Here is a 26,905-nt window from a genome sequence, read left to right as displayed (position 1 = left end):
TGGTGAACTGTTACTATGTTAAATCTCGCTTTCTCCAGAGCAGTGGTTGCTCACCGTTCTGAACCCCACCACTTTCATATGCACATCCACCAAACCCTTTTTTATTGAAAAATAAAATATGCTTTCTTTCAAATTCAGGGCATAGGTATGTTTTACATAAACGGACACATAACGAACCGTGCAACACTGTTGACAACACTGTTTTTAATGAACAAAACTAGCAAAACAGGATTTTCACACAAAAAATTGGTGATCAGCTAAGCAAGTTTGTACAATGCTGTGAGGACTCGGCATCGCAAATGATTCAGTTAGGACGCTGACTCCCATCCGTTATACATGTGAATCTATAGTGTACATATTCGTCCGACTGCTCGACACAGTTAGTATGAAGGGATTAAAATATTAAGGAAGAAATCACACCATGTACCATCAGTCACAAGTGGACTACGGAGCGCACCGAATTCCCTGCAGCACAGATAGGCCCAGCGGGGGGTGTCACCACGGATCATATGAGTTGGGTGTGTGTCTTGACCTCCATTGATCCCCTGAGACTGACTCACTGAACCCCTGGAGTTCGATCGAACCCAGGTTAGGAACCACTGCTCTAGGGTATGAAGGTCTCTAAATCTCCTCTATAGAAAACACAGTATATTGATTATTCCCTATACGACATACAAGACTCCATGTAAACTTTTACTTTATTTACCAGAAAACTGTATTTAACTAGATACTTCCAAAGAAAGCCAAGTCATCATAAAAAACGTTTTTCCTCTCACCGAGTTCTAACTTGTGGTAGACTCATTGTCTTTTTGTCTTTACTCTAACTTGTTTTACTGCTACTCTCATCTCCTCCCGATCCACCAAGAGGGAGCAATAAGCAGGAGTTCCTCTCATCCATCCAACATCAGGAAGCAACATGATTTGCTCACATATATGCAGGTTTCAGGAGGAGATGAGAGATCAGACGGAAGAAAACGGGATTCGAGCAGGGGAGAAAATGAAAGGAGGTAGGGAAGGAGACAAGGAGACAAAATAATATTGGTAAGAAGAGAGAGAGGAAAACAAAAGTTCACGTTTACTGTCAGGGAGGGTGACGCAGAAGATAGAAGGATTGATGACAACAGGAGTAGGAAGTGTTCAGGATGAAAAAGACAGAGATGTAGGCCAGTGAAGCAGTCTGCTCGGATTTTAACTGCAATTTGCTACTCAGCAACCCATAAAAAGCATCGCTTCAGGAATATACGTGGATATGTCACCAGGGCAGGAATCGGAGTTTTTCTTGTTTTTATTACCCAGCCACAGCTGCTACTTAGTTCTACAGTACCAGCAACTGATCCTATTCCACCAAGGCTCCTCTTGCATTATTTATATATCATTTTCTCCTTTGTACATGATCCTACTGTTGCTACTCTTACTGTATATTATTTTCATTATTTACATTTCCTATCATAGATGTGGTTAACATAGAGTGTGATATAAAAAAGAAAGAAAGAAAGCCTTGTTTTCATCAGTTTTACTTCAATAAAACACCTGAGACCCCAAAGCCTCATTCACACTGACTATATTTAAGTATAGTCAGAATATACCTAAACCATTAAAAAAAATAGAGTTGGCAGTGAAGTCAGCATAGATGTGAGATAATTCAAAGATATTCTAAAAAGTGTCAGTTCCTGAGGGTGAAGCCGACCTGCTCCTCAGCTGTAAACTTATATGTAGAATTTGAAGCCTGTTTTACTATCTAACTGACTAAAATGGCAGCTTATGTTAACACAGCCTGGCTGCTTACATAGATGATGAAAGATACCCTTCATTAGCAAACATACAAGCAGATTATTGGCTTAGTTTGGTGAAGAACCAGCATCTAATCACCATTTTTTCATTAGGCCATATTGAACTGCAATAAACCCTCCTAATGGGGATCAAATAAAGACTTCCCAGGTATTTTCTTGAGTAAAACATTAAACAAGTGTCATTAGACCTTAAAACTTAAAATGTTCGCACAGATGATCAAGTTTAAACTCAAGCTTTAATATGGAGGCTTTTGCTAAGCTCTTTCTGAATTATGGCTATATTGACAGGTTTTTTTGTTTTATGAATGCTTTATGTTACTTAAGGCTTTAGAGTGATTTGGACTACCGACACAAGGGATTGCATACCTCACGTCTTCATCTGACACCGAAAATGTAGTTTTAATTTGTAGAACTTTCATAAACAATAGTTCATTTTGTTGAAGTGATGAGTCTATTTAATTCCAAACATTGTGTGTGTCTAACGTTTGTAATTAGTGGATATGCTGAGTGTTTTGCTAGCTCTGAGTAAGCATAAGTAGTCCAAATGTGATTGACTGAAAGTTATGCTGTTTCATCTTGATGTGCAGATATAATGAAGATAAAAATCAGAATCCGACTGATGTGCTGTCCACTAGATAGGTGTTGAAGCTATGCCATGAATGGCATCGTAACATAATTAGTTCCATGTTCAGTTTAATGGATTACGTGATCCAAATTTGAAAAACTTTAAAAATGTGACTATCTTAATCATGATATTTTTATATAGCGTTTATGTACGTTAAATAACTTCCCATAAACCCAAATGAAAAAATAATTTAATAATCCGTTTGATATATATTTGTGTTTGAGCACATATGAGGTGCATCTGGTGTCAGGTGACATTGGGGATGGCAGGAGAGTGTTTAACAAGATAACTTCTCAAAGCTTAAACATATTTCTGGTTGGCCCTTGAAGAAAGTTAGGCTGCTTATCACCCTTCTCTGTCCTTTTTATGTTGCATTTGCATTTCCTTCTTACCTCAGTGATGTTGAAAATGTTTTCCCCTCAGTTAAGGTTTTTGTTTGTGGGCAAAGGTGGAAATGTGCACTAAAATGTGCTAGAAGACACTTTTGAAGTTGGAAGAAAAACAAACTCTAATAATGTTTACTGCACTGCTGCAGGTCACTCACATGCATATGGAAAAGACAGTGAGACGGTCTAGAAAAGACATTAACGTCTGCTTCTATGATGGAAGCTCTTTCATAAAAACCTGCTCCAGCAGCTGAAACTGCAGACAGATGTGAACCCCCAGATCTGGGTGTGAACTATGTCATATTTATTTCAAGTTTGAGCCTGTTTGAATGTTTTATGTTAATGTGTGAATTTTATTTTGTAAAGGTGAAGTTTATACTCGCCTTACCTCTATTTCTCTTGTGTCTAAGCTGAATAGTCTCCTCTTTGTCTCCCCTTACGTTTCCTGTTGGTCAGTTTCAGGACGTGTAGTCTTGATTTCATTCCTGTGTCAGCACTTCATGTCATCATTTGCTCTGGTGATCTGTGTATGCACTCAAAGCACACACTCTGTTGGGTGACACGGGCGACTAGCATCACCTCAGAATGGGAACTTGTAGCGACTTCAAATCTAAATGCTAATAGAACTTGTACTGCATGTAATGGTTTGAGTTTTTGGAGTGGAAGTAAACATAACCTGCACAGGCAGAACAGCAGAGGCTCTTTGCTTCTCCCAGAATTGTGTGTAGAGGTTCTACCTCTATTTTTTTTCATGCATTTTTTTTTCTATCCTTGGTGGTTTAGATGTCTAAATCCTTAATCCAAAGAAGTTTAATTGCAATAGTTTTCCTCCAATGTAACATTAAATGATAAACTGAAAAACAAGCATTTACTTGGGCATCTCACTGTTACAGACAGGAAGAGAGAGGGTTGGGTGGTCCTGCTTCCATTGGATCTCAGGCTGTGTTCCCAAAAGTTACATATTAAAAAACAAAACCGAGATAGCTGCGTAATGTTCCGTTCCAAATAATTCAAGACATTCCAGACAGGCACCTCTACAACCTCAGATCACAAGATTCCATTTGTGTCTTATCTAAGTCACGCTGGATAGAAACAGGATACTGCAGCAATACTTTGAAAGTACCGGTAGACATGGGTGAAGTTTGTCCTTTGAATTCTTTCATCACCTCAGGTCCTCTAATGAATAACCTATTTGCAGGCTTCAGTTACATACATAATGAAGGTGGTATGAGTTCATGGCTTTGAAAAAAATTTTGCCCGTTGAGTATATTTTAATTATTTTTGAGCAATCCTTAAAGTGCTGTTTTTTCCCCTAACTCCTGTGTGGAATAACAGCTCCATATCCTGCATCCTATCCATAGGCCAGCACGTTCAATTAATTAAATGAGGTGTTCTCTGCCTGCAGACCTAGGCCTTTGCTGTTGAGGATCCATCACAGGTCATTAAAGATGCATTAAGAACAATATGTGAGCGTATACATGAAAAGATGCTCACTGTGTATGAACTGAAATTTCTCCGTAATTGTGTTCTAAATATTTTGTACCCTCCAGCAACACGGTCTCAAAGTAATCTCGCAAATCCACCTTGCCTTTCTTGCAAGGCTAATATATATGATAATATAAACACAGTAATGTTTGTTTAACCTTGAGGGGTTTTGTCGGACATGTTTTTTTTTCTTTTTCATAACACTAATCACTCAGCCGATCTTATAAGTGTCTCACAAATTCATAGAAAGAATATGTTGTTTAGTCAGTGCAACAGAGGGACAAATTCTGTTGTGAACTTGTGATTTAGTTGAGCATGTGTTGTATAAAATAAATCCAAATATCACTGAAAACATACTTTAAATTCCTTTTCTTTGATAGTGCTGATTGCAGTCTGCAGATCCTGTTCTACATGTGGAGAAACCTTTAAAATCTCTCATGTTTTCATGTGCTTATGAAGCTGCGCTGCAAAAATCACTTTAGGGTTTTTGGATTTTTGGAAGGTTGGGCTTGGTGTGTGTCAATGACATTAGAAGTGACTACACCTCCCCAGGCATGCCGACAGACTTCAATCAGACAGTGATGATTTTATTTATTTCAAGAAACTTTCACGCCTCCGTGGCTGCCGAAAGAAGATGTTAGCACTAAAGTAGTGTGCTAGCATTTGATCACGTCATTGAAATCCAAGGATGCATTCTGTTAGACTGGTTCCAGCATTGTTGGTGCTACGCAGTCTGGGCAAATCAGGAAACTCTTCAAATTCATGGTAGACCTCAAAGGTCTTCCTGCTGGTCCAGAGATCCTCAACTTTACACAATCAAAGAGAACTTCTCCCAAGTTTTACTGGCCCTGCTTTGTTATTCAACAAATTGACCATGAAGCCAACTTCCATCATGTCCTTGCTTGAAATTTATAAAGCTTTCAAACTAGTCTCATGACCCTGATCTCTTTCAGTTCCTGTTGGATCGTGGTTTCCTTTTCTGACTTGCATACCCACTTTTTTAGAAAGCACTTCTTGAAAACTTTCTTACAATTGGAGTCACGGGGAGGGTGCACGTACACCATGTGTGAAGGCAAGGTCCTCCTCTGGAGTCGCCGTCTCATCGCAGGGTCCCATGTGAACATTTGTGGGTTCGATACCTTGCTCAAGGGCACCTTGAAGGTGCTCTGAAGGTGTTCTGGCCCTTCCCCTGCTGGTCGTAGCCCCACTCCGGTACTCAATCCAAGAACCCTCCACTTCTCAGCGCAGCTACCACCGCCCACGTTAGGAAACATTGCCTTTTTTATTACTACAGGTTTTTTTCAACTCCAGTCTACCACATTTTATAAACAATCTTCAGTCGAAGCAAATCACAAAGCATAATGATTTTTGGGCTTAAACAAATCATTTAATACCACGGCCTATTTGATACCATAAATTGTTTAGATTTACTGCTGATATTTGGTTCAGTCCTGTTCTTTTTTTAAACTACCCTCTTTTTTTAAATGGTTTTGAACCCTAATCTTTGTACCAGCAACCAGTAGGCGAAGTCATGTGTATTTCCCTTTGTTTGCAGTCTACATATTAATGAGCTTTAATTATATTAATATTTACACATAATACCTTTTATTTAACCATTGTATTATCAAATTTGGGTGTAAGTGAGATTGTGTGGCATTGGTACTGTTTAATTTCCTGTAACATGGCAACTACAGGAAGTTTATATGATAACAAACCAGAATCAGTTTGCAGCCAGTGGAGCTTTAGAGAAGCTCTGCAACACACAGACAGCATAAATGGAAGAAAAAAGGATTTTGTTTAGTGTTCACACCAAATTTGTCAGTCCTACATGTAGGACTGACACGGGCCATTAAGGTGTTAAAAAAGACTCCGTTTGAGTCTGAATGAGTAATCCTGCTTTGTCTGGGGGTAATTAAAAGATTGAAACACACATACCAAATTTGCTGGTGGAATCAGGTAAGTATTCTGGTCACATCCCAGCAGGAAGGATTGTACTCGTGACTGTCACTGTCAGCTGCAACCTGAAAGGAGCTGGTGTGTGAGCGTGCACGCCTGCCTCCAGCCTCTGCTACAGCACAGCCAGGCGGTGAAAACGTCAAGTTCTGTGTTTGTTTGTGCATATCTCTCAAGTGCGTCTTGATTAAAAGAAGACGCTACGAGAAGCAAAGTGGTGAGTGCGTCAGGTGTAGCCTGTAGCATCTTTTATACAGTTCAGCTTGAGAAAGACTTTTCATTTTTGTTGGTCTGAAATAGAAACAACTCTGTGTGTCTGTGTATCCTTTTATAAAGTCAGTCTCATATCATTTTTTGGGCGTAATCTTAGTAAAGATGGGAATGTGGGATCTCTGTACGATTCATTGACAAAGCTTTCTTTTTTTGATGCTGCACCAGTGCACTAAAGCTATATGTTATTTTCACGTAAGAGAGCCTTGAGGTTCTCCATTTTCCAACAAATATTAATTCATATAATATGATGGGACTCCCCATCAAGGTAGGGGTAGTCCAGGTTTACCTCACACACTGCAGTCTATTACAGTAGCAAGCATGTTCATGAGAAAGAATGGGATACATTTAGGACATGGAAAATGTTTGTATTGCCTGTGTTGTACAGTCCTGGGGAGTCACTCTGGTGTCATCAGTTCTGATAATACCTGTTGTGATGAAAAGTTTGACCCTCTTGTTGCAGCACACGTGCACTTTTCAGGTGAGTTTAGAGAGAGTCATAATTACAAAACCATCAGTTCCAGAGAAATGTGTTTTATACGAGCAAATGAAGCAGCTCATTTAGTAAATGGGCAAAAAGAGCAATTTCTATCAGCTGTGAGTGGGCAGGTTGCAGAAATAAAGAGTGTTTGTTTGCACATCTGTTTTCCCAGTGCAGTAATGCTAACGGATGCATCTGTTTATGTGCTTGCGCCTTGTTTCCTGCACTTCCATGTTCATCTTTACCTATCATCTACACCCACAGACTGTCTCGTCTACAAACCATTGAAGTAATGCGTCTACTCCCGTCAGGCACACACACACGGACACACACACACACACACACGCACGCACGCACGCACAGAGAAGTGTGGCAAATGACTCAATAACACCAGGTCTCCTCACCTTGCTCAGAGGCACAGGTTGAGGGCAGACGGATGAAAAACAAAAAGATAGTCAGAGGGAGAAAAAGGATGTGTACGAGCGTGCATGTGAGTGTGTCTGTGTCTCTGTGGTGGGGGCATGAGTAAAAACACAAGAGAATCATGGAGAAAACACTGATAACACTGAAGACTGATGACCAAATGTGTGCATAGGGGTAAGGGATTTTTCAGTTCTCCTTCTCTGCTGTGATTTTTCCAGTTATGGGCCAATTCTTTTTCCCTGCATACTTTTGCTGGTGCCTCTTTGATGTAAAGGGAAGGGGGCTCTTTTTCTGTTAATATCAATAATGAATGCAGAAAAAGAGACTGGTGGCACAGCAAAGATATGGAAAAGCAGCACGACTCTCTTCATTGTCTGAATTTTCTCGTCATGGTTTCTCGAACGTTTCACTGAGGTCCACTGAGGTCCAGAGTTTGAACAATAAATCTATTCCCCTTGCCTCACCAAATCAACTATTGCTGAAAATTGGCCGAGCTTTTCACAAATGAAAATCTGTTTTGACACTTCTAATAAAACACCTCACTGCAAAGATCATTTGTAGAATTTAAATGAAGATGAAGTAATTGATGGACTTCAAATGAAGTTCCTTATTATCGTGGTGATTCTGATGGAACCCTTTTTTTCTATGTGGTGTAAGTTTCTGAGGGGTGTTATTTTTATTTGAGGCTGTCAAGTTATGCGCCACGGCCAGCTATGGTGGGAAAGATTGTTATAGATAGCTTCAGCTCAGCTTGCTTGTGGCTCTATATTTACAGTACATACATCAATTATCTAATTTATTCAAAATTGTGCCATAAATGACATCTGTTTTTATTCTTTTGTTTCATTGAATTTCATCCCTCCTGGGAAATCCCCGAGAAAACTAGGGAGCTGTTCAGCATTTACTGTGCAAAGACACTTGTAATCCGAGTCTTATCAGCTCTGATAAAGAACAACCTTCTGAGGTTTGAACTCCTATCTTCGCATTTAAAGCAAGTGTGTTTTGTGATAACCTGTGCGAGCCTTTCTAGCAGTGTCTTGGACACCATTATGGCCAATTGAAAGCAGAGACTTTTGTATGGGGACTGAATCTTTGACCTTTACATGGAACAAGAACATTAACCTCATGACATGTCCAGAATTTCTTGCCTGAGGTTCAGATTTATAGCTAATGTTAATGGGTTTTTATCTGCCAAAAACAGTCCAAAGGCCAAGGCGGGTAATAATAGTTTCAATTAATAAGCCGGTATCACACTGCTGTTACACAAAAGGATACAGTTATGTTCCCTGCTGTGTGTTTTGTCATAAGATCACACTGAAGCTGAGTTCATGCTCACCGTATTTAAGCTGTTCCATTCCATGCGTTTCAGACAGGGAAGCCGCCTGTGGAGGATCTGTTCTCAGACCTGTGTGATGGACGACGTCTGCTGCAGCTGCTGGAGGGGTTGGTCGGACATCAACTGGTATGAACACCTCCACCCGCATCTCCCGATTCAGAGCAGGCTTTTGAAGTCAGTCCTGTTATCATTATATTATGAAGTGAACAAATTTCTCCTGATGGCTAAAAGCACAGATTTAATTGATGATTTTAAGGAAAACCAGAAGACAGTTGACGCATCCCATTTGCCACTGGGAAATCATAATAACCCTTATTGATATTTTATAGACTGAACCATCAGCTAAATAACTGTGAAAGCAATCAGCAGATCAATAATGAAATTAAACGTGACGTATGAGCTTTAGAAAATGGTGGCTGTTCTGTCAACTATTGACATTAGCAGACAGAAATGAATGGAAATGTCAATTTCATTGGAGCCTGGAAAGAGGCACACGGCCAGGTGGAAAATAAAGCTGTTTCATATTTTCAGTTTTGAACAGCACACATTTACATGCACGCGCACTGCGGCATGCACACACGCCTCTTCACAGCCTACAGTCTAAACCTTGCCCTCTTTAATCTCCTTTATTTTGTTAAAAACTTTCGACACTTTTTTTTCCTTTTGCTTAACTATCCCCGTTCATCATGGAAAGACCTGAATGTTTTTATGCTTAGTTTGAATCTCTTCACTGCTGTAATATGCCCGTTGTGTTCATGAACACCCCTGACCAAGGGCTGCTCCCCCTTTAATAATCTCCTTGTTGCGTGCGTGTGTTTGTGTATAGGTGAGGTTGGAGAGAGGATTAACGCGTGTTCACTCACTCAACAATGTCAATCGTGCTCTGCAGATCCTGCAGAAGAACAATGTGAGTAAAACATCCTTGGGTAGAGGTGCTCCTCTGTATCCTGTTGTTAGTATGTTACAGACTGAATGGCATTATACATCAGTACATCAGTTATACATCAGAAGCAGGATGAAAACATCAAATGCAGAATCTAAAACTTTTCATTTTAAGAACATTTGCATTGTTGTTTTGTCTCTTCGTGAAATTCAGTTGCCTTGCCTTGTACTGAGCTACAACTTGACTCTTGTGTTGTACAGGATGTTGCTAAGCAGCATTTAAGATGCTACTAATTATGTTGGGGAAAAAAACACATACTTCTCTAATCTTCTTAGTTCCAAGCAATTGAATATGTTATTTTACAACATGATTTCAACTGAATGGAAAAGAAACAAAAGAGACAACAATGTTAATGCTGGCCTAAATCTATAAGAGCATTTTGGTTGTATCATTGATCATATAAAGAAACAATAATATCATAGTCTCCTGAAATTGTGCGGGATAATTTGAGATGTGAGATGAGATATGCTCCTGTAATATTTCAGCTGGCTGCTAAAATGATGACATCCACATTAGCTCTTTGAACGAAAGTCACAGTTGCATTATTTTATTAGTTCACGAGCTGGAAAAAAGGAAACCGCATTCAGTCGGAGGAGGTGGGTGTATTGGCTTTCATCTTGGAAATATAGCCATAATGAGATTTGTCTGTGTGCTCGCTCCTCCTCCAGGTTGAATTGGTGAATATCGGAGCGGCAGACATTGTTGATGGAAATCACAAACTGATTCTCGGGCTCATCTGGAGCATCATTCTCCACTGGCAGGTGTGTAGTCGAAAGGATGTATCAGCATTCTGCTCTTTCAGCCCTTTTTTGATGGAATGTTTCATTTGTCTATGATACAGTATAAAGTTATTTAAAGGCTGGGGAAATAGAAACTTTTTTAATAGTAGAATTTTTTCTATATATTATTTTTTACCTTCACACTAATAAACCAATAACACTGCTAAGAGTGCTATAATATGTATGAAATGCAAGATTTGCGATCTGGTAAGGCAGAGATAACTCATTTCAGAATATTTTCCACCTTATAATGTGTCCAGTTCAGAATGAAGGTAGAAAACCTGCTCCATAAATGTGCATACCTCTAAACTAATACTTTGGTCAAGTACTTTTTGATTTTATTACAGCACTCAGTCCATCGGTGTGGCCCATCTTTTGGTTCCTCCCAAAAGATTGCTTTTCAATTAAACTGGTAATTGTAGGCGTGGAAACATTCTGAAAGGATTTATCTTTTTCTCGGCCCTTTACATTTCAATAACCTGAAGTTATAAGAGGGCTGTGCAGATTTTTGTAGACTGTTGTATCAAAAAAGCTAGAATAAGTACACATCCTGTAATCATAACTAAGGTGACGGTTGATACTAACATGCTTCACTGCATCTGCTAAAATGTCCTTTTGTTTGTGATGGACAAGTCGAATGAAGCTCTTATTGCACTTCTCCTGTGTGTGACTTACTTTGATGTTGGTGCACACAAGAACAAAGTGATGCAAAGTAACTAAATGTGGCCATTTTGTTGAGGTATTGTGTGCTTTCGTTGCTGGATTGAATCTGTGGAGGTGAAAGCAGCAGCATTTTGTTGGAAAATCAAAGCATCCATAACTATAGGAAAAAAGAAATGGAAAAATCTTTGCTTTTGGGGTAGAAAAAACATGTTTAAGGTCTCAAGGCAACACATAAATACACCCTGTCTTCTGTGCTTTTGTTATTGATCAGAAAATTCGAAAAGACAGGGCTTTCTGGAGAAAAATCCACCATTACACCTCTGAGTGCAGAAGCAGCACAAGGCCCTTCGGAGTTTTTTTTTCATCGGCCTCTCTTTGCTGCCTTTCATCCTTTTTATTAATTTATTGAATGTAATGTTTCCACTGTCAAACACTAACAGTCCTAATCTGTATTTTACATTTAAAATTAACATAGGCTTTTATTTATTTCATGTGCAACTCCATATCCCACATTAGTTTTAGCACAGACCTAATGAGGCATTCAGTATGTGTGTATTTTATGTGCCAAATGCATGGTTGTGGGTGGGGGTGTGTACGCATTTGTTAATAGAGTGTGATTGCGTGGAGCTGCTAATTCCCTAGAGGGTATCATTGGCTTGTGCATGCAGGCACGTAGGCCAGTCCATGAATACTTTTGTGTTTGTCCGTGTGTGTGAATCTGTCGGTGTGCGAGTGTGCATCTGGGTGTACTGCTGTCTTTGTCAAAGGAGCCCTCCAATTAAAGTGGAAATGCATGCAGTGACCTACTCCCAAATGAGTCCCTTTTTACCCGACAGGCCACATTCTATGAGGCAAGGCAGCAAACAAACCTGTGTGTATGTGTGTGTGTGTGTGTGTGCCCGTGTGTGAGAGAGAGTGAGAGACAGAGATGGCCCCCTGCTCTGTATTCACCTCGATACTAAATTACAAAAACTCTATTAATAGGCTTAGTTGCCTATCGTGCGCATACAAATAACCCATTCTTTATACCAAATAGCTTTGCATCTATGAATGCAACAGTGTCTGAAAATATCATTATTATTATCAGGCAAGTAGCGTTTCTGGTTACAGTAAGAGTAGTAGATCTAAGATTTCTGTTGTTGTCAGAGACAACTAACTCTCACAACACGCCATGACTGCAAGAATGGGTGTGTTGGACTACAAAAAGCACACAGCACAAAAGAGGCAGGCGAAGACAGTGTGGTGCTTTCGATAAAGTAGGAGCTCAGACTGGTTAAAGAAGAGAAGTAGCCAAGCGAATGGAAGTAACATGTAATGTAATGTGTGAAGTAATCTATGTGTAAGAGAATGAAGAGTGAGGGTTAGAAGGCACCATGGGCAGTGAAAAGCAGAATGTCTCTTTCACATCCCACAAGCGTTGAACAAGTGCTCTAAAACTGTCACTCATATCTGCCAAAAAGCCAGCCGCTGAGGGTGAACTCATATTCACACGGTCTCACACATTCATATGTGTGTACGCAACCATCCTCCAACAGTGTGTGCATGTGTGCAGTTATGTGAATATGCAAAGCACCCACTGACAGGCCATGTCAAACTTCGCTAGAAAGCACCAGGTTTTTTTTTAAAGGTCTTTTTTGTATGCAAATGTTACACTGACACACATTATATTAGCATGGATTTTACAAATGCTTCTCTCTTTAGCATGTCCAGTCACAACTGGAAACAGTAGCCAGTCTTTCTTGTCTCTACTTTGGTATAGAACTTTTATTTTGCAACTAAAAATTATATTACTAACCTTTCTATTTAACTTCACAAGTGGTGTTTTTTTTTTCATTTAACAATTTTTGCTTTTCCAGGCGCCACGTTTTAACATCATGTGAACAATTTAAACCTTAGAAATAAGAGAAAAAGGTCACATAAAACTCATGTCTAATGGAAAAAGTGTGATGACCCTTCATGTGCACGTGCAGGTAAAGGATGTGATGAAGGACGTGATGGCAGGCCTTCAGCAGACCAACAGTGAAAAGATCCTGCTGAGTTGGGTTCGTCAGAACACACGGCAGTACCCTCAGGTCAGTTACCTCCGATGAAACAGAAACCAATAAAGCAATATTTGAGTCCAATTTCTTGTTCTCTAAGTAGTCTTTGGCCATGAATTGATATCTCAGTTGAGTCGACAATGGACTTTCGTGGACTGTGATGAAGAAATAAACTGTGTCCAGAAATAATAGCTTGTTTTTTCCAGAGATAATAGTAAAATTATTTTCCACTGCCTCATGGTCCAAAGTTAAATGCAGGCTGACAAGACTTGATTCGGCTGTTAAAAATAGTTTGCAAGTCGTCTCTGGCTGACAAAGCTGACTTTTGTTTTGCTTACTTATGTGTCAGCGCTCGTTCTACAAATTCCGATGATAAATCTGCCACTGTTGTCCTTTAAACTGGAGGTGTAATCGTGCTGGAATGGAAAGAGTGGCAGCTGCAGTGACAGCGTCATAAGGGAGCTGCACAGTTTTCAGCTGGCACTTTTGATTGTATGTGACACCCATTTTTCACAGTTGAAATTCCCGTCTTTATGAACTACAGGCTTAGATTTGGACGGAAAAACATGCATTTAATCTTAGACATAGCTTGAAAGATGGAAACAAATGCAGTATTGTGCAGTGTTAGAGAGCTGTTGTCATGGTACATTTGCTGGTCTTCTAAAAATTCATTATCTTTGTCTTCAGGTCAACGTGGTTAACTTCTCCAGTAGCTGGAATGATGGATTGGCCTTCAATGCCCTCATTCACAGCCACAGGTGCAGCAAAGTCTGTGTGTGTGTGTGTGTGTGTGTGTGTGTGTGTGTGTGTGTGTGTGTGTGTGTGTGTGTGTGTGTGTGTGCGTGTGTGTGTGTGTGTGTGCGTGTGTGTGTGTGATTCTATCCATCTTTGCACATCTCTACCCTGGATTGAAAGGAAAATATGCAGGGAAAAGTACAGTGGAGACATAATAGAGGATAATTCGGCAGCTGATATTGTGCTGTAATTCAAATATGTTTATAATAAAAATGCTTTGGTAAAGAGTCAGAGCCCATTGCTGCCAAGTGTTAAGAAACAAAATGATAGTGCAACAAAAATGCCAAAGTAGTGATAACAGCTTGCTGAGCCTGATGCTTAGAAAACAAATCGGTTTTTCTGCTCAGACGGCTCAGTTCAAGTAGAGCCACTTGTGGTGTAATCTGTGGAGCTGCTAACTACTAACTACTTTTTCATATTATTCGGTTCTTCGGTTGTCTTTTTACTTTAATTAATATGAAGTGTTCCACCGAATCACTTTTTGTCTTGTTTAAATGTTTTTGACAGACTCCTAAATTGAATAAAATAGGACAGATCCAAATCATTGCTGTGTATCTAACATTTGGGGATGATGCACAGCATTAATCACTCATTTCTCATGTAGGAAGAAGCAGAAGCTGCACATATGAGACTAAGCGGTGGGGAGTCTATCACCCCCCCCCCCCCACCTTTCATGCTCTGCTTCTGTACCTGCTTAAGCAAAATGCTGCGGTCAGCACAGCTTCTAATACTGAGAGTTTTACCCAGAGCAAATGTGGCTCCAATCCTGTCCGTCCACATTGTTTCACCACCACTTGCATTTTTATAACTGGTTTGGAGTGAATAACCTTTTTGGAAGTGTAACATCAACTGTGTTGTTTTTCTTTTCTTTTTTTTATTCTGTTCCTTCGCTGCTGCAAAAATATTTTGCGTGTGTTCTTGTTGGTGTTTTGTAAATTCTATAAATGATGATCTTTTTAATTTTTATGCGTTGCTCACAAATAGTTTAAAAAATGATAAAGGCTTCCTTCTTGGATCTGATGGGTCATTTGATATGGATGAAATGAACCATTACAGACGTCGTAAAAGCCAGACTTTGTCTGATATGTACAATATTTCTGTCAGGAATTTTGATGACGACTATAAATGACTCTCATGAAGTGCACTTGAGGAAATTAGACATGAACCCTCTTTGATTATCAATTAACTAACCCTGTTTAGAAACCTTAGTGGATGTCTGGCTAATGCGTTGGGTAAGCCTTCCACACTAACTGCAGCAGCATGGTCACATTTACTGTGCAGTGGAGGCGTCATATTTACCAAAAAAGCAATGAAATGATCAACTGAATGGAGGAATGAATCAGTGAGCATCTCATAAAAATAATCAGTAAATGGATGATTGTAAACAGGGTGAACAGAGAGTTGAGTAGCACAGGGTCCGTTAATCTGCCTCTCTGGGTACCCCCGAGGGTTCTGGTTTCAGGCCCAAACTTGTGTAATTACAGATAACATCCTGGCTGGCCGACAGGAACATCTGTGAACAGCACCACAGAGATCACACACTTACAAAGCCTTCACCATGCAGACGGTGTTCCTCTACAACAGCCAACTGATTCAGATCACGCGCCGAATCAATAAACTATTATTTTTGCAGTAATAATTCCTTTTGCTTTCTCCTGAGTGAGTACAGAGTTTGCACAGCCAGCATGTGCGCATGGCAGATAAATGCACAGTTGCTGACCGAGGGTAGCTCCAAAAATAAACCTGTCTGCTTCAGCCAACAGATGTTTAATTACGCTGTGTTTTATTTTTTAGAAGGTGAAGCTACCGGCTCTCTTACGAAGCCTTTATCACTTCATGAATTGCCCTTTGTTTGCTTTTCACGTATTTTATATCGTGGATGCAGAGGGAGAATAATAATGGAATAAATAATTAACCTCATGAGCCTCTCGATGTGAATACAAGGGGAAATGGGTACAGTGAGTGCGTGGTTGGCTTATTCCTCTCCTGTTTCTGCAGACCTGAACTTTTCGATTGGAGCACAGTGGAGCGAAAGATGTCTGTGATTGACAAACTGGAACACGCCTTTAACACGGCAGAACAACACCTGGGGATAGACAGACTGCTGGACCCTGAGGGTAATTAACACCCTCTCTATCTCTCGCTCACACACACACACGCACACACATTGGTCATTCTAGACAAGAATATTAAGGACGAGTTACCCTTCTCATTGTACTTCAACAGTTCCAATTATGCACCATAATTGGCCCAAACGAACACAATGTGTCAGCCAGTTGTTTAGTGATGCCGTGGCCATATTTGTGGTCACCTACAGGAGGGACATGGTCGGTGATGCGCTAGGTTACAGGCAGAATGTCCAAAAATGTCCTCACTGGTCAAAAAGTCCTTGGATTCTTTTTTTAAATTCTGATAAGTGTGTGTCGTCTACACACTACTTCCTGCTGAACTGCTACCAGATTGCAGTTGCAGGAGCAGCTGTCTGGGTCAGTGTTTATTGGGGATGATTTTAAGATCAAAGGTTTGTATGTACTAAGACGTATCCGTTTTACTTCCTGGACAGTTTTCTTTGATTTCCCAACAGCTTTTACTTCGGCACAGATGTCGCTCCATGTCAGATTTCTTTTTCGATGTTTATATTTCTTTGTTGGATATCGTTTGGTTGTTTGTTTGAGTCCTCTTCTCGATTGTCCAACTCACTTGAATCAATTTCACTTTGCATTTTAGCTCTCCCTCTTCTGGTGGAAAAATTTATTTAAACTCCTCATTTAAATGCTGCTCTCTGCACCTGTAGGTGCAGATACGGTACAGCTGTATAGTGGGAAATATGTATGCAGGAATAATGCAAGTGTGAACACAAATAGAGCATGAACGATATTTAAATCAGGCAGATAATAAAATAGCAGTAAAAGCACTGCTGAGTTGAGACATGAATGCAAACTCTAGATCAGTGGGAAAGAACAGATGAGGTAACTATTTCTTTCATCATTTCAAAATTGGGAGATAAAAACAAAATTGTGGGCATTTTTTATAAAGAATTAAAAACTTCAATTCTTGATTGAATGAAGAGGTATGTACAATGTTGCATTAATTCCAAATGAAATTTGAGATGTTATTTCGAGGTATTCCTGATGAATCTTTTCATTAATGCGTTGTTTTCACGCTTTGATCCATCACAATGGGGAGCATATGGGGAACATTCTAATCCCTCACAGTTTGTCTGAATCTTCAGTTGGAAGATCACAGCAGATGATCTTTTATTGATCTTTCAATAAACCCTCAGTAGTTAGGAGCAAGTAGGGCAATTGTGTATCATTATTATGCTGCACATTCATGCTTCAAACCCCATTAACCCCCCACCTGGGCTTTCTGAACATCGTCTCAGCTGTCAACGGATTTCAGGTTCTGTTTGTCTGAGGCTTGTCTCCATTATACCTCAGTTAAGTGGAGAGCTGTCGGGATTTGGAACAGCAGGCTTCTTTTTACTTATTTTAATTCCTCCAAGCGTTCACCAATGATAATTAATCCGGTTTAATACTAGATATCAGTATGTTCAGGAGTTTGTTTCTAATGTCCAGTTTTGAATATGAATTCTACCCTGATCTGTAAACCAAACTCTTTTCACATTGCTTCAGCGGTTCATTAGTCCACTTATAATCAGTCTTTCTCACTCATATGGCCTCTTTTTCCTCCTCTGCCTCCTCAACTTTTATTTTCCTTCTCAAAGACTCTTGTGCTGTTAGTTGTTTCATAGTCCCTCACAGATTTGTGTGATAGCTGAACAACAGATTCTTAGCCACATATATAGCAAACCAACAATCATTATTTGAGGGCAATTTACTTGTTTCAGTTCTGTATTTTCATTGCTTGGTGTAATAACTGGCTTTAACACCACCTCAGGAAGTCTTACACGTATAAGAAAATCCTCCTTTTACTGTTATTCAGAAGGGGAAAGATAAACTAGGCTTAAGCCCCTAACTTTTGGTTTTAAACTGTAGTTTCAACTGTTTAATGTGCTCTAATGAAAATTCACACATATATTAACAGTCTCCTGGTTCTAGCAAGCTAGAAACAATATTATTGGTCATTTTGAATTGGTTGAAATCAAGCATTTGAATATGGATATATAATATTTGTTGTTTAGTGATAACTTTAATGTGCTAGGATGGGGAGGGGATATTGGTTTATCTGAATTTTCATGAGATTAAGTTAAACAGTGTAGGACAATTAAGTTTTACACTTTACATTTTGTCTAGTTGAGAACGGGGAAAAAAAATTGGAAGTTGCTTATAAGTTCATTTTCATATTGCTGCAGCACAATGAGTTTCTGATAGTTTATGCAAAAAAAAACAACAATTTATCACAATTAAGGCAGAAAAAAGATGACATTAATCTGGTTAAAAAAAATCTTGAGCTTGACAGCACTTTTCATTTCGACATAATTTCATTAAATATCTTATTATCTATAGTATCTCTATAGTCACGTACCTGCCAAACAGTGTTTTGCTTCATAAGTGGTGATAATGCATCCCTCTGCTCCTCAGATTTGGCGGTGCCTCACCCCGACAAGAAGAGTGTCATCATGTATGTGACATCGCTCTTCCGGGTGCTTCCCCAAAGCGTCTCCATGGAAGCCATCAAGGAGGTGGAGACGTTGCCCCGGGCAGCCCCGGCTAATGTCAGCCGGGTGACGACAGAGGAGCATTATGAGATTCAGACCCAGCAACGCTTCTCTCAGCAGGTTAGGCACACCAGCCCCTATGGTTGCCATGGGGGCATTGCTAGGGCCCATTTGTTTGGGGAGAATCCTTCAATCTTCAGATCCTCCTGTCCCTGTAAACACAAGTTTTGTGCCTTCTAACTTTAAGGAAAGGTTCACTACTATAGTTTACACTAGTTTTCTTGTGTGTCAGCAGAGGACAGTGAAGTGAAAAATGCTGAAAGAATAACCTTCCTGTCAACTGGTTTGTACCACGTCTGTGGTCATGGAGGCAAGGGTCACATGAAAGTGGGCTTTAGAAATTATAAACTAATGACCCGTTACCCAGGGCAGGGGGACTGATCTGTCCATCAGCACGCAGCACTCTTTAATTGCAATGCTTCAGGCAAACGAGAATGTAAAATCTTTGGCTGCAGAAAGTAAAATGTTATCCAAATGAATCAGTTGAGGTTGCAGCCCTGAAAGGACGTTTTGACTGCAATTTAATGTGCCAGTCTCAAGAGTTAAATCAGAAAACCTCTGTTGGACTGATCTGATGAGCTACTCCGCTGGTGATGGCATCATGGAAGCTTTACATTGTTGTCCTGCTTTTGAAGTTCTGCTTAGTGGTGTGATAAAAGTAAGCTTTGCTGTGCATGTTCTCTTTATACTCTTAGAGACTCCACGGTGTAATTTGTCATTGCTTTGGTTTGGAGACAGCGCCCAAAATAAATAATTACGCTTAAGTAGAATTTATACTGTTTCCTCTAATAAAAGCACAGCATATGAGCACAGTTGTTTTTACACTGACATTTCTATAAGTGGATTTAACAGTCTTATAAGGTTGCATTAATTTAGGATATGATATATCCAGTCCTGCCAGCTAGAGTGTTTTTAAAGACTACGATACTTGTGCACTTCCCTGATGGAGCTATCAGTGTGTTGCTGCCCCTGAGACAAAGCATGAGGCGATGAAAGAAGCAGGCGGTGATCCGTGTTCTCAGACATCTTGCAACTTTTAAAATTAGTTCTGTAAAGCAACAACTGCAACAACAGAATTAATCAAAGCAGATATCTTTAAAAATAAATCTAAAAAAGAAGGGTCATAAAGGCATTACAGCAGAGAGCTCCCTCAAAGAATCTGAGCAAAAGGAAGATATTAGCCTGCCAGCATGTGAAAGTTATAGTTTCGGGGACGTGTCAGTTGCAAAGATAAATTAAATAATGAAACTGTGATCAGATTTTCTAAAGGAACCAGCAGTGTGCAGATTAACATGTCCACTTCAATGACAAGGCATGATTACAGAGAGAAACCACTTAATCAGGATGCATTAGTATAGAGTTTAGCACAGCATGTCTGAATATGCACCCATTAGTTTGGTATAAAGCTTTCTTGTTTATGAACTAGTTTAAAATATTTTTACACGCGTTTTTACACACAGTATCATATCCACCTATGTAAACAACACAGCAATAGAATTAATCTTGCCTGCATTGGTCGAACAAACCTTGGAAGACATGAACAATAATATGTCAAAAGAATAAATATTTTTCCTTAAGCTCTAAGCTTTAGTATAAAGATATCAATTTTATATGGAACATTACAGTATATAGTGGTTAAATATTGATGTCTCATCATATATCAGCATCTTGTATTAAATAATTATCTGATTGATGGCTGACACAGGTGTGAAACAGAGACATCAGAAAAAAGGAGATTAAGACATTTAATAGATGTGATGTTCCCTGTGGTAAATATGAAGCTTGAGCCAACTTTTTGTTTCACTTACTGCATCAATCAACCCTGAGCATCTAATAACTGTGATCGTGGGGGAAAATAAAATTAAACAAAATTCAAATCTGAGGCCAAGTTTCGATGGAATCATCTAAACCTGATGTTAGAAATAAATCCATCTGCACTGGCCTTTCATCGGCATTAACATTAAGATGAGGTAGTGTTAGGCTATAGCACCAAATCGAAGCAGGATGGAGAGAGTTTTTGGAGTAATGGCTTGTAATATTATTATCTCAGCAAGTTTAATGGCCACATCAACCCCTCCCCGATGGACAGCATGTCTGGGTGGAGTGGAAACACACTGCTGGTCTTTTCCTTTAGGAAACTGCACACAATTAGATAGAGAGAGAGAGATGAACAGAAGAGGATGAAAGTGTGAAAGAGGAAGGTGCAAAGATATATAAGCATCCAGAGAAGGAGAATGGCAAATTCAGATTACAGGAAACAAGTTGGATGGTAACAAAAGGAGAGACAGGGTGGGGGTGGGGGGGGTCCTGACAACAGCTATTATCTGCCTCCTTCCTCATCAAAGCAGCACTTTCAACACCTCCTAGCAGCCACCACCTGAGACTCAAAGTGAAGGAGAGCCACATCGAAAGGAGAATTCCAATCCTACAGAACCACTTTAGAGTTCACCCTCCTCCCTGACATCATCTCTGGTGTCCTGTTGCGCTCAAACACCACCCAGTGGGTAAAAACAAACACCAAGTGCGGGTTGCCATGAACCATTTGCCCCGGTTCTAGGTTGCCTCTGGCTGTGCAGGTTCTACTGCAAGAAAAGCACCTAATTTGCCCCAAAAGAGTGAAAGAGGGGAAACAGCGAGGGGTAAACAGAAACAGGGAAAGAACAGAAGGTGAAGAGAGGGAACAGAGAATTGAGGCAGGGGAAGGAGGTAAAAGAGGGTCAGGACACATCTAGCATTCGTGATGGAATGGCTGACTTGAACTTTTGCAGTCTCATTGGAAACTGGGTCTGGGTTTGACTGTGTTTTCTTCTTTCCCATCAGTTATTGTATGTGATGTCATGGCTTAATGCAGTTTCATTGTTTGTCACGGATATGTTTGAAGTTCCCAGCCAGCAGAGCATCCTTCATGACCCCCAATTTCCACGTAAAGCACCTAGTTGCGCCGTGCTGTGGATCCAGAACGACCGCCGGTGCATTCTCTTGCTAACTGGATGCATTTCTGAAGCACTGCACCGCAGAGCTCGAAACCACACCAGAACTATTTTCTACTACGTCAGAAAGTACCTGAAATAATATTTAACTTGATGGTGGAAATTTACATGACTTCTTTCCACCTGTATCCTTGTCCAAAGGATGTGTATTGTCATATAAAGAGGTCACAGTCTATATCTTAGATTGTGCTTGTGAAAAATAAACCAGGATTTATATTTATTATGTTAAGAGCTTTTCATGATATTATATTCAGTTAAAACTAAATCTGAGGCAATAAGGTAAGCATTTATGCCCCCCCCCCCCCCCAAAAAAATAAAAAATTAGACTTTCCATTCTTACATATCCTCGCAGGAGTTGTATAATATGTTGTTAAATTGTGAGAAATAAATTCATTTTCCTCCACATTAAAAAATGCTTGATGGACCAACAGTATAGTTTTAGACTAACGTGCTCACTACTGAAGTCATTTTAAATATGCAGCAGCTGCTGATGAGATTCATTAAAACCATTTTCAAAAAACGCTGCCAGAATGTGAATCTATTGTAAATTAGGAAGGATGCTTGTCTGATATCTCATCAAGATCCTCTCCAGGCATTCTTTATCAAGAGATCTGTTTGCCAACAAATGATAGGCGAGGTGCAGCGTCACTGAAGGGTGTTAGCATGTGGCTGCTGGTTCTAAATCTACCTGAGCGCGATACAGGACGTGGATGCCAAACACCTCTCTTTTTTCCAGGAGATAAAATGCTGCCTGCAGTAGAATGTGTGTGAGGGAGGCTGCTGCTGTCTGTGGCGGAGCTGCAGGAAGTGGAGCTGCTCAGCAACTTCATGTGCTGCTTCTGTTCTTCAAGCTCTACCTCCTCTCTCTCTCTCTCTCACTCTCACTCTTTCTCTCTCTTTCTCTCCCTCTCTCTCTCTCTCACTCTTTCTCTCTCTCTCTCTTTCACTCTCTCTCTCACTCTTTCTCTCTCTCTCTCTTTCACTCTCTCTCTCACTCTTTCTCTCTCTCTCTCTCTCTCTCTCTCTGTCTGCATTAACGAGAACTGCTTTCCATCCAAGGATCTGATTCACTCACAACCTCTATTGAAACACAGATTTTTGTCAAGTCAAAAATTGTATGTATGTTGATAAGTGAGGCTGTCTTTAATTATTAAACCAACCAATTTAATTTGCTTTATAATTCAAATCAACTGCATTTGATACAGCAATTTACATCAGTGTAAAGATGGTTCGATTATGGCTTATATATTTTATATATATATATTATTTTTTTTCACACTTTATGTTAAGACCCAAATAAGCCTGAGTTCAGTTTTCGTCCACAGAAATCTTATGGAATTGTATAGATGTTTATATTATGTTTGCTACACCAGAGCCGAAAATCTCACTCTAAGATCTGCTCACAGTGTTCCAGTTTTTGTTTTAAAGTTTGAAATCAAAATTGAAAATCAGATTCTGAGAATCATTCGTGCAGGTTGCATTTCTCCTCAAACTTTAAACATTACCATATATTACATTCACTTCATCATGTGAATTTTTTGGTTAAATATATTAGAAGTTCACTAGTTGATGTTAAGATGCCAAACTGGCGAAACAGCTATTTTTCTTTTAGAATTTTTTTTGCTTTAAGGATCCACTGAGAATGAGCTTGAGTTTTGGATGGAAACAGAGCATATGTGCAATCATTCATGTGTCTTTTCTCTCCTCTTTTCTGCTTTCTTTTTTGCCCCATCCTGACATTAACTTTGACCCCATCTCTTTTACACCTTCCACTGTTCTTGCACCACTTTAATTAATTTCCTGCTCCCTCATCCTTTGTGTATTCGTTCCTCTCCTCTGGCCTTTCTTTGCCGTCTCTTTATCTGTCCTATATCCTCTTCATCTCCCTCTCTCAGATCACAGTGAATGTGGCTCAGGGGCGAGTGCAAAGCCCCTCCCCACAGCCTCGCTATAAAAGCTATGCCTACACCCAGGCTGCATATGTCAAGTCGCCCGAGCAAAAGAGGAGGCGTTTTACTGATCAGGTCCGTGTCTCACAGAGCTAACACCATCTAGCCAGGCGTCCATCTGTCCATGGTTTTCTTTTTCTGTCCTTGTGTGTTCTCTTGATTGCCTGTCTTTAGGATAAAAAAATGTCCATCACTCCCAAGTCTTCATTTCCTTTTTGAACAATGTTAAAAATGTAAATGTTTTAATCTTCACTTGTTGTGCCCTTTGAAGGGGTGTTTTTGCAGGCAATACCCTGAAAAGCTGAATGATCATTTTTTTCCTTGTAGTGCTCGCAAACAACATTGTATGTCTCCATAGAATTTGAGGACTTAAACTGTGTGGGACATTTTTTTTTCCCGAGGGTGATTGTAAGTCCTATTTAAATGTTGTTTTTTTTCTGTTATTGTGAGGTCTTTGATACTGTTAGGAAATTGTCAGGTAAACCCTATATAAGGAAGACCTGTAGTTCGTATCAAGTGGCATTAGCACCACAGATTTTGGAGCTGCTTACAGCTGTGCAGTTGTGCAAAGATTTATTTCCTCATTAGGAATTCTCATCTTGGGAAGGCAAAATAAGCCTTAAGTGCAGTAAATGCTGATGTGATGCTGACTATTCAGCACATGACAGAGTTGTCCAACTGGAGTTTGCTACTGAAGGCAATATTTTATTAAAGCCTTGCAACTGAATGAATGGGGAAACATACAGGTGTGTATTAACCTGTGCCTTCCTTCCTCCTCTTTCTACTTGGTGCCATTTGCTTTGTTGCTTTTCTCCATTTCCTTGTTTTTGACTTATATAATTTGACTTTTCTTTTTTAGAACTGGCAGGTCCAGGTGCTGATGTAATTCAGCTCCTAACTTCAAACAGCAGCTAAATTAGCTCCTCAAAAAAGTGTCAGCAAAAACACCCCCAGGCCCTGTAATGCAAACACACCCACATGAAGAGCTGAGCTTGGCAAATTCTTGTGTTGCACTGGTCTAAAGAAGGTTAAAATGGGTTTGTAACCCACTCATTACAACTACAGTACTGTACATGCAAACATGACAATGTAAGGTGTTTTGAATGGAGCTGGGACCATTGTCTTGCCTGGGGGGTGCTGGCGCGAGGTTTGCATCAGATTATTTATACTGTGAGGAGGCGAGAAAACATTGTGTAGTGAGGTTTCTTTTTACCTGAGCGGATGGACAAAATATTCAGCATCTGAGTCCTTCATCACAGCTTCACATAAAAATCTTGCAAGCGGTGACATTTAGAGCTTGTTTGAGTGCATAGTCCTCTGAGTATTCAAATATTTAAGGTAAACACCGTATTTGTTCCGTGAGCACCTGTGTTGATGTGATGTGTCATTAAACTGGAGGTTTTGTTATCTATAACTACACAAAAATACCAATTTCTGTTATTTAGTGTCATCAAACCTCAGCCTGCATCATCCAGCACATACTAATGGGCATGTGTGTTGAAATACGACCGCTCTGAAACTCACGTCATGTCGCGGGTTTGATAACGAAAACGTACGTCACAATTTGCTCTGGATAGAATGTTTTCAGAAGCTGTGTCAAATAGTTCATTTACAAGCTGGGTGCTCGACCCAGCTCACAGACAGGAAAGATAATAGGCTTCATTCGAGCTTGCTCAATATTCTCAGACATGCAGTAGCCAACACAATGTTTCTCTGTGAAGGATCTCGGGAAAGATTGTCTTCCTTTTGCGTCTTTTAGATTTGCTTTATTTTGAAGCAGTAAAGGCAGACGTCAGTATTCAGTCTTGTGCTTTGTTTACTTTAGTGGTGTAAAATCTGCCAGTGCAGGTTTAATTTATGAGTCACAGGAGTCTGAGGAGGCTGACGCTGTTTATGAAAGAAAATGGGCATGACGAGAGAGTGCTGACTGGGGATGGACAGATATCAGCACTGGGAATGGACCTTGTATATCTTTTCAGGACCTTATTACTGGAGAGAAGAATGTAGCAAGAGGAGACGCTTGGCACCGAGATAAAAGGGGAGAAGTTGTTAGTGTCCAGATCAGTAACAGGCATATAAAGGGAGATAGGAGGAGAGAGAGGAAGAAAGAGAGAAAGTGAAATAGAGAAGTTGTTAAGGCTGAACAAAGGCCAGACTGGCTTGTCGGCACTGCAATAGCTAACAGCGGGCCTCTTTTTGTCTCTCTATCTCCTTCACGCTTTCTTCCATCTCTCTCTTTTCCCAATTCTAACAACCTGGTTTCTCCTCCTGCTCCTTTTAACCTTCCCCCTTTTAACCATGACACTGTCTGTTCCTGTACCCCTTCTCACACCCTTCACCACAATCACTCCAATTCTGCCCGTTATCTCCGATTCATCCCCTTCAGTTCCTCAGTCCTGGGCAGGAGGAGCTCCAGCGTGGTCTCAGTCCTCTGCCTCCAGGCTCCACCACTCTGGAGAGCTACCAGACCGCACTGGAGGAGGTACAGTACTGGCTGCAACAATAAACTCTCATTGTAAAATAACTGGAAATACTTGTTCTGAAGTTACAAATATTTGTGATTTAAGGTATTGACCTGGCTGCTGTCAGCTGAAGATGGGCTGCAGGCTCAGCCTCCCATCTCAAGCAATGTGGAGGAGGTGAAGGAGCAGTTCCACACACATGAGGTGAGTAGGATTTGTTATCCATACCTCATTTTTAGTTAACATGTGACTAAACAGAAGGGTTTCTTTAACCTTTTAATTAGGAGTCAAGTTTATTACAATTTTTTGTCTCTCAAGTTTCCAACAGTGATCCACACCTACCCTCACCATTGTTCAATAAGGAGGTGATGAATATTTAACATCCATATATTTACAGAGCGGCAATAATGTGTGTCTCTCATGCCAACAAAGTAAACTTTTCATACAAACCCCAACGTAATACATCTAGATTGAACCATCTGACAAATTCAGTACGCTGTAAAATAAAGCCGAAAAGTGGCTCCGTTGAAGGGAGAATGTGACTCTTGAGGTCCAGGCTAAGGCTCAGGTAACCAATTTTAAATTGATATTTGGATTTTTAAGAGCTTTTATGGTACTGAGCAGCTGTTTCAACTCTACGCTTAAGAGCTGAATGAACCCTTATGAATGTGAGTTTACAGCAGGAATCAACTTTAATGCTCTCCTGATAAAATCAACCCCAACCATTTTGTGAGACCCTAGAAAGGCTATAACAGAGTTAGGTGTTCAGAGAAAAAAATGGAAATGTACTGCGAGAGCTCATTAAAGTGAAGAGAAGGTTTGGTGGTGTGAGTGGCTCAGCCTATATTTGTGGTC

General features: G+C 40.0%; 1 protein-coding gene across 1 annotated transcript in view; it reads left to right on the top strand.

Annotated features, from left to right (window-relative positions):
* The window catches only part of dmd (dystrophin), a 168,120-nt gene that overhangs the window by 46,500 nt on the left and 94,715 nt on the right, over window positions 1–26,905 (top strand). Inside the window, exons 3-12 of the mRNA XM_029840434.1 lie at window positions 8,783–8,875; window positions 9,576–9,656; window positions 10,361–10,453; window positions 13,105–13,206; window positions 13,861–13,931; window positions 15,967–16,085; window positions 18,513–18,709; window positions 23,535–23,663; window positions 25,975–26,070; window positions 26,156–26,254. Of these exons, the coding sequence (XP_029696294.1) occupies window positions 8,783–8,875; window positions 9,576–9,656; window positions 10,361–10,453; window positions 13,105–13,206; window positions 13,861–13,931; window positions 15,967–16,085; window positions 18,513–18,709; window positions 23,535–23,663; window positions 25,975–26,070; window positions 26,156–26,254 (1,080 nt within the window). The remainder of the gene's footprint in view (window positions 1–8,782; window positions 8,876–9,575; window positions 9,657–10,360; window positions 10,454–13,104; window positions 13,207–13,860; window positions 13,932–15,966; window positions 16,086–18,512; window positions 18,710–23,534; window positions 23,664–25,974; window positions 26,071–26,155; window positions 26,255–26,905) is intronic.

Source organism: Takifugu rubripes, chromosome 8, assembly GCF_901000725.2.
Source record: "Takifugu rubripes chromosome 8, fTakRub1.2, whole genome shotgun sequence".
NCBI lineage: Eukaryota > Metazoa > Chordata > Actinopteri > Tetraodontiformes > Tetraodontidae > Takifugu > Takifugu rubripes.
This window is presented reverse-complemented; position numbering and strand designations above follow the sequence as displayed.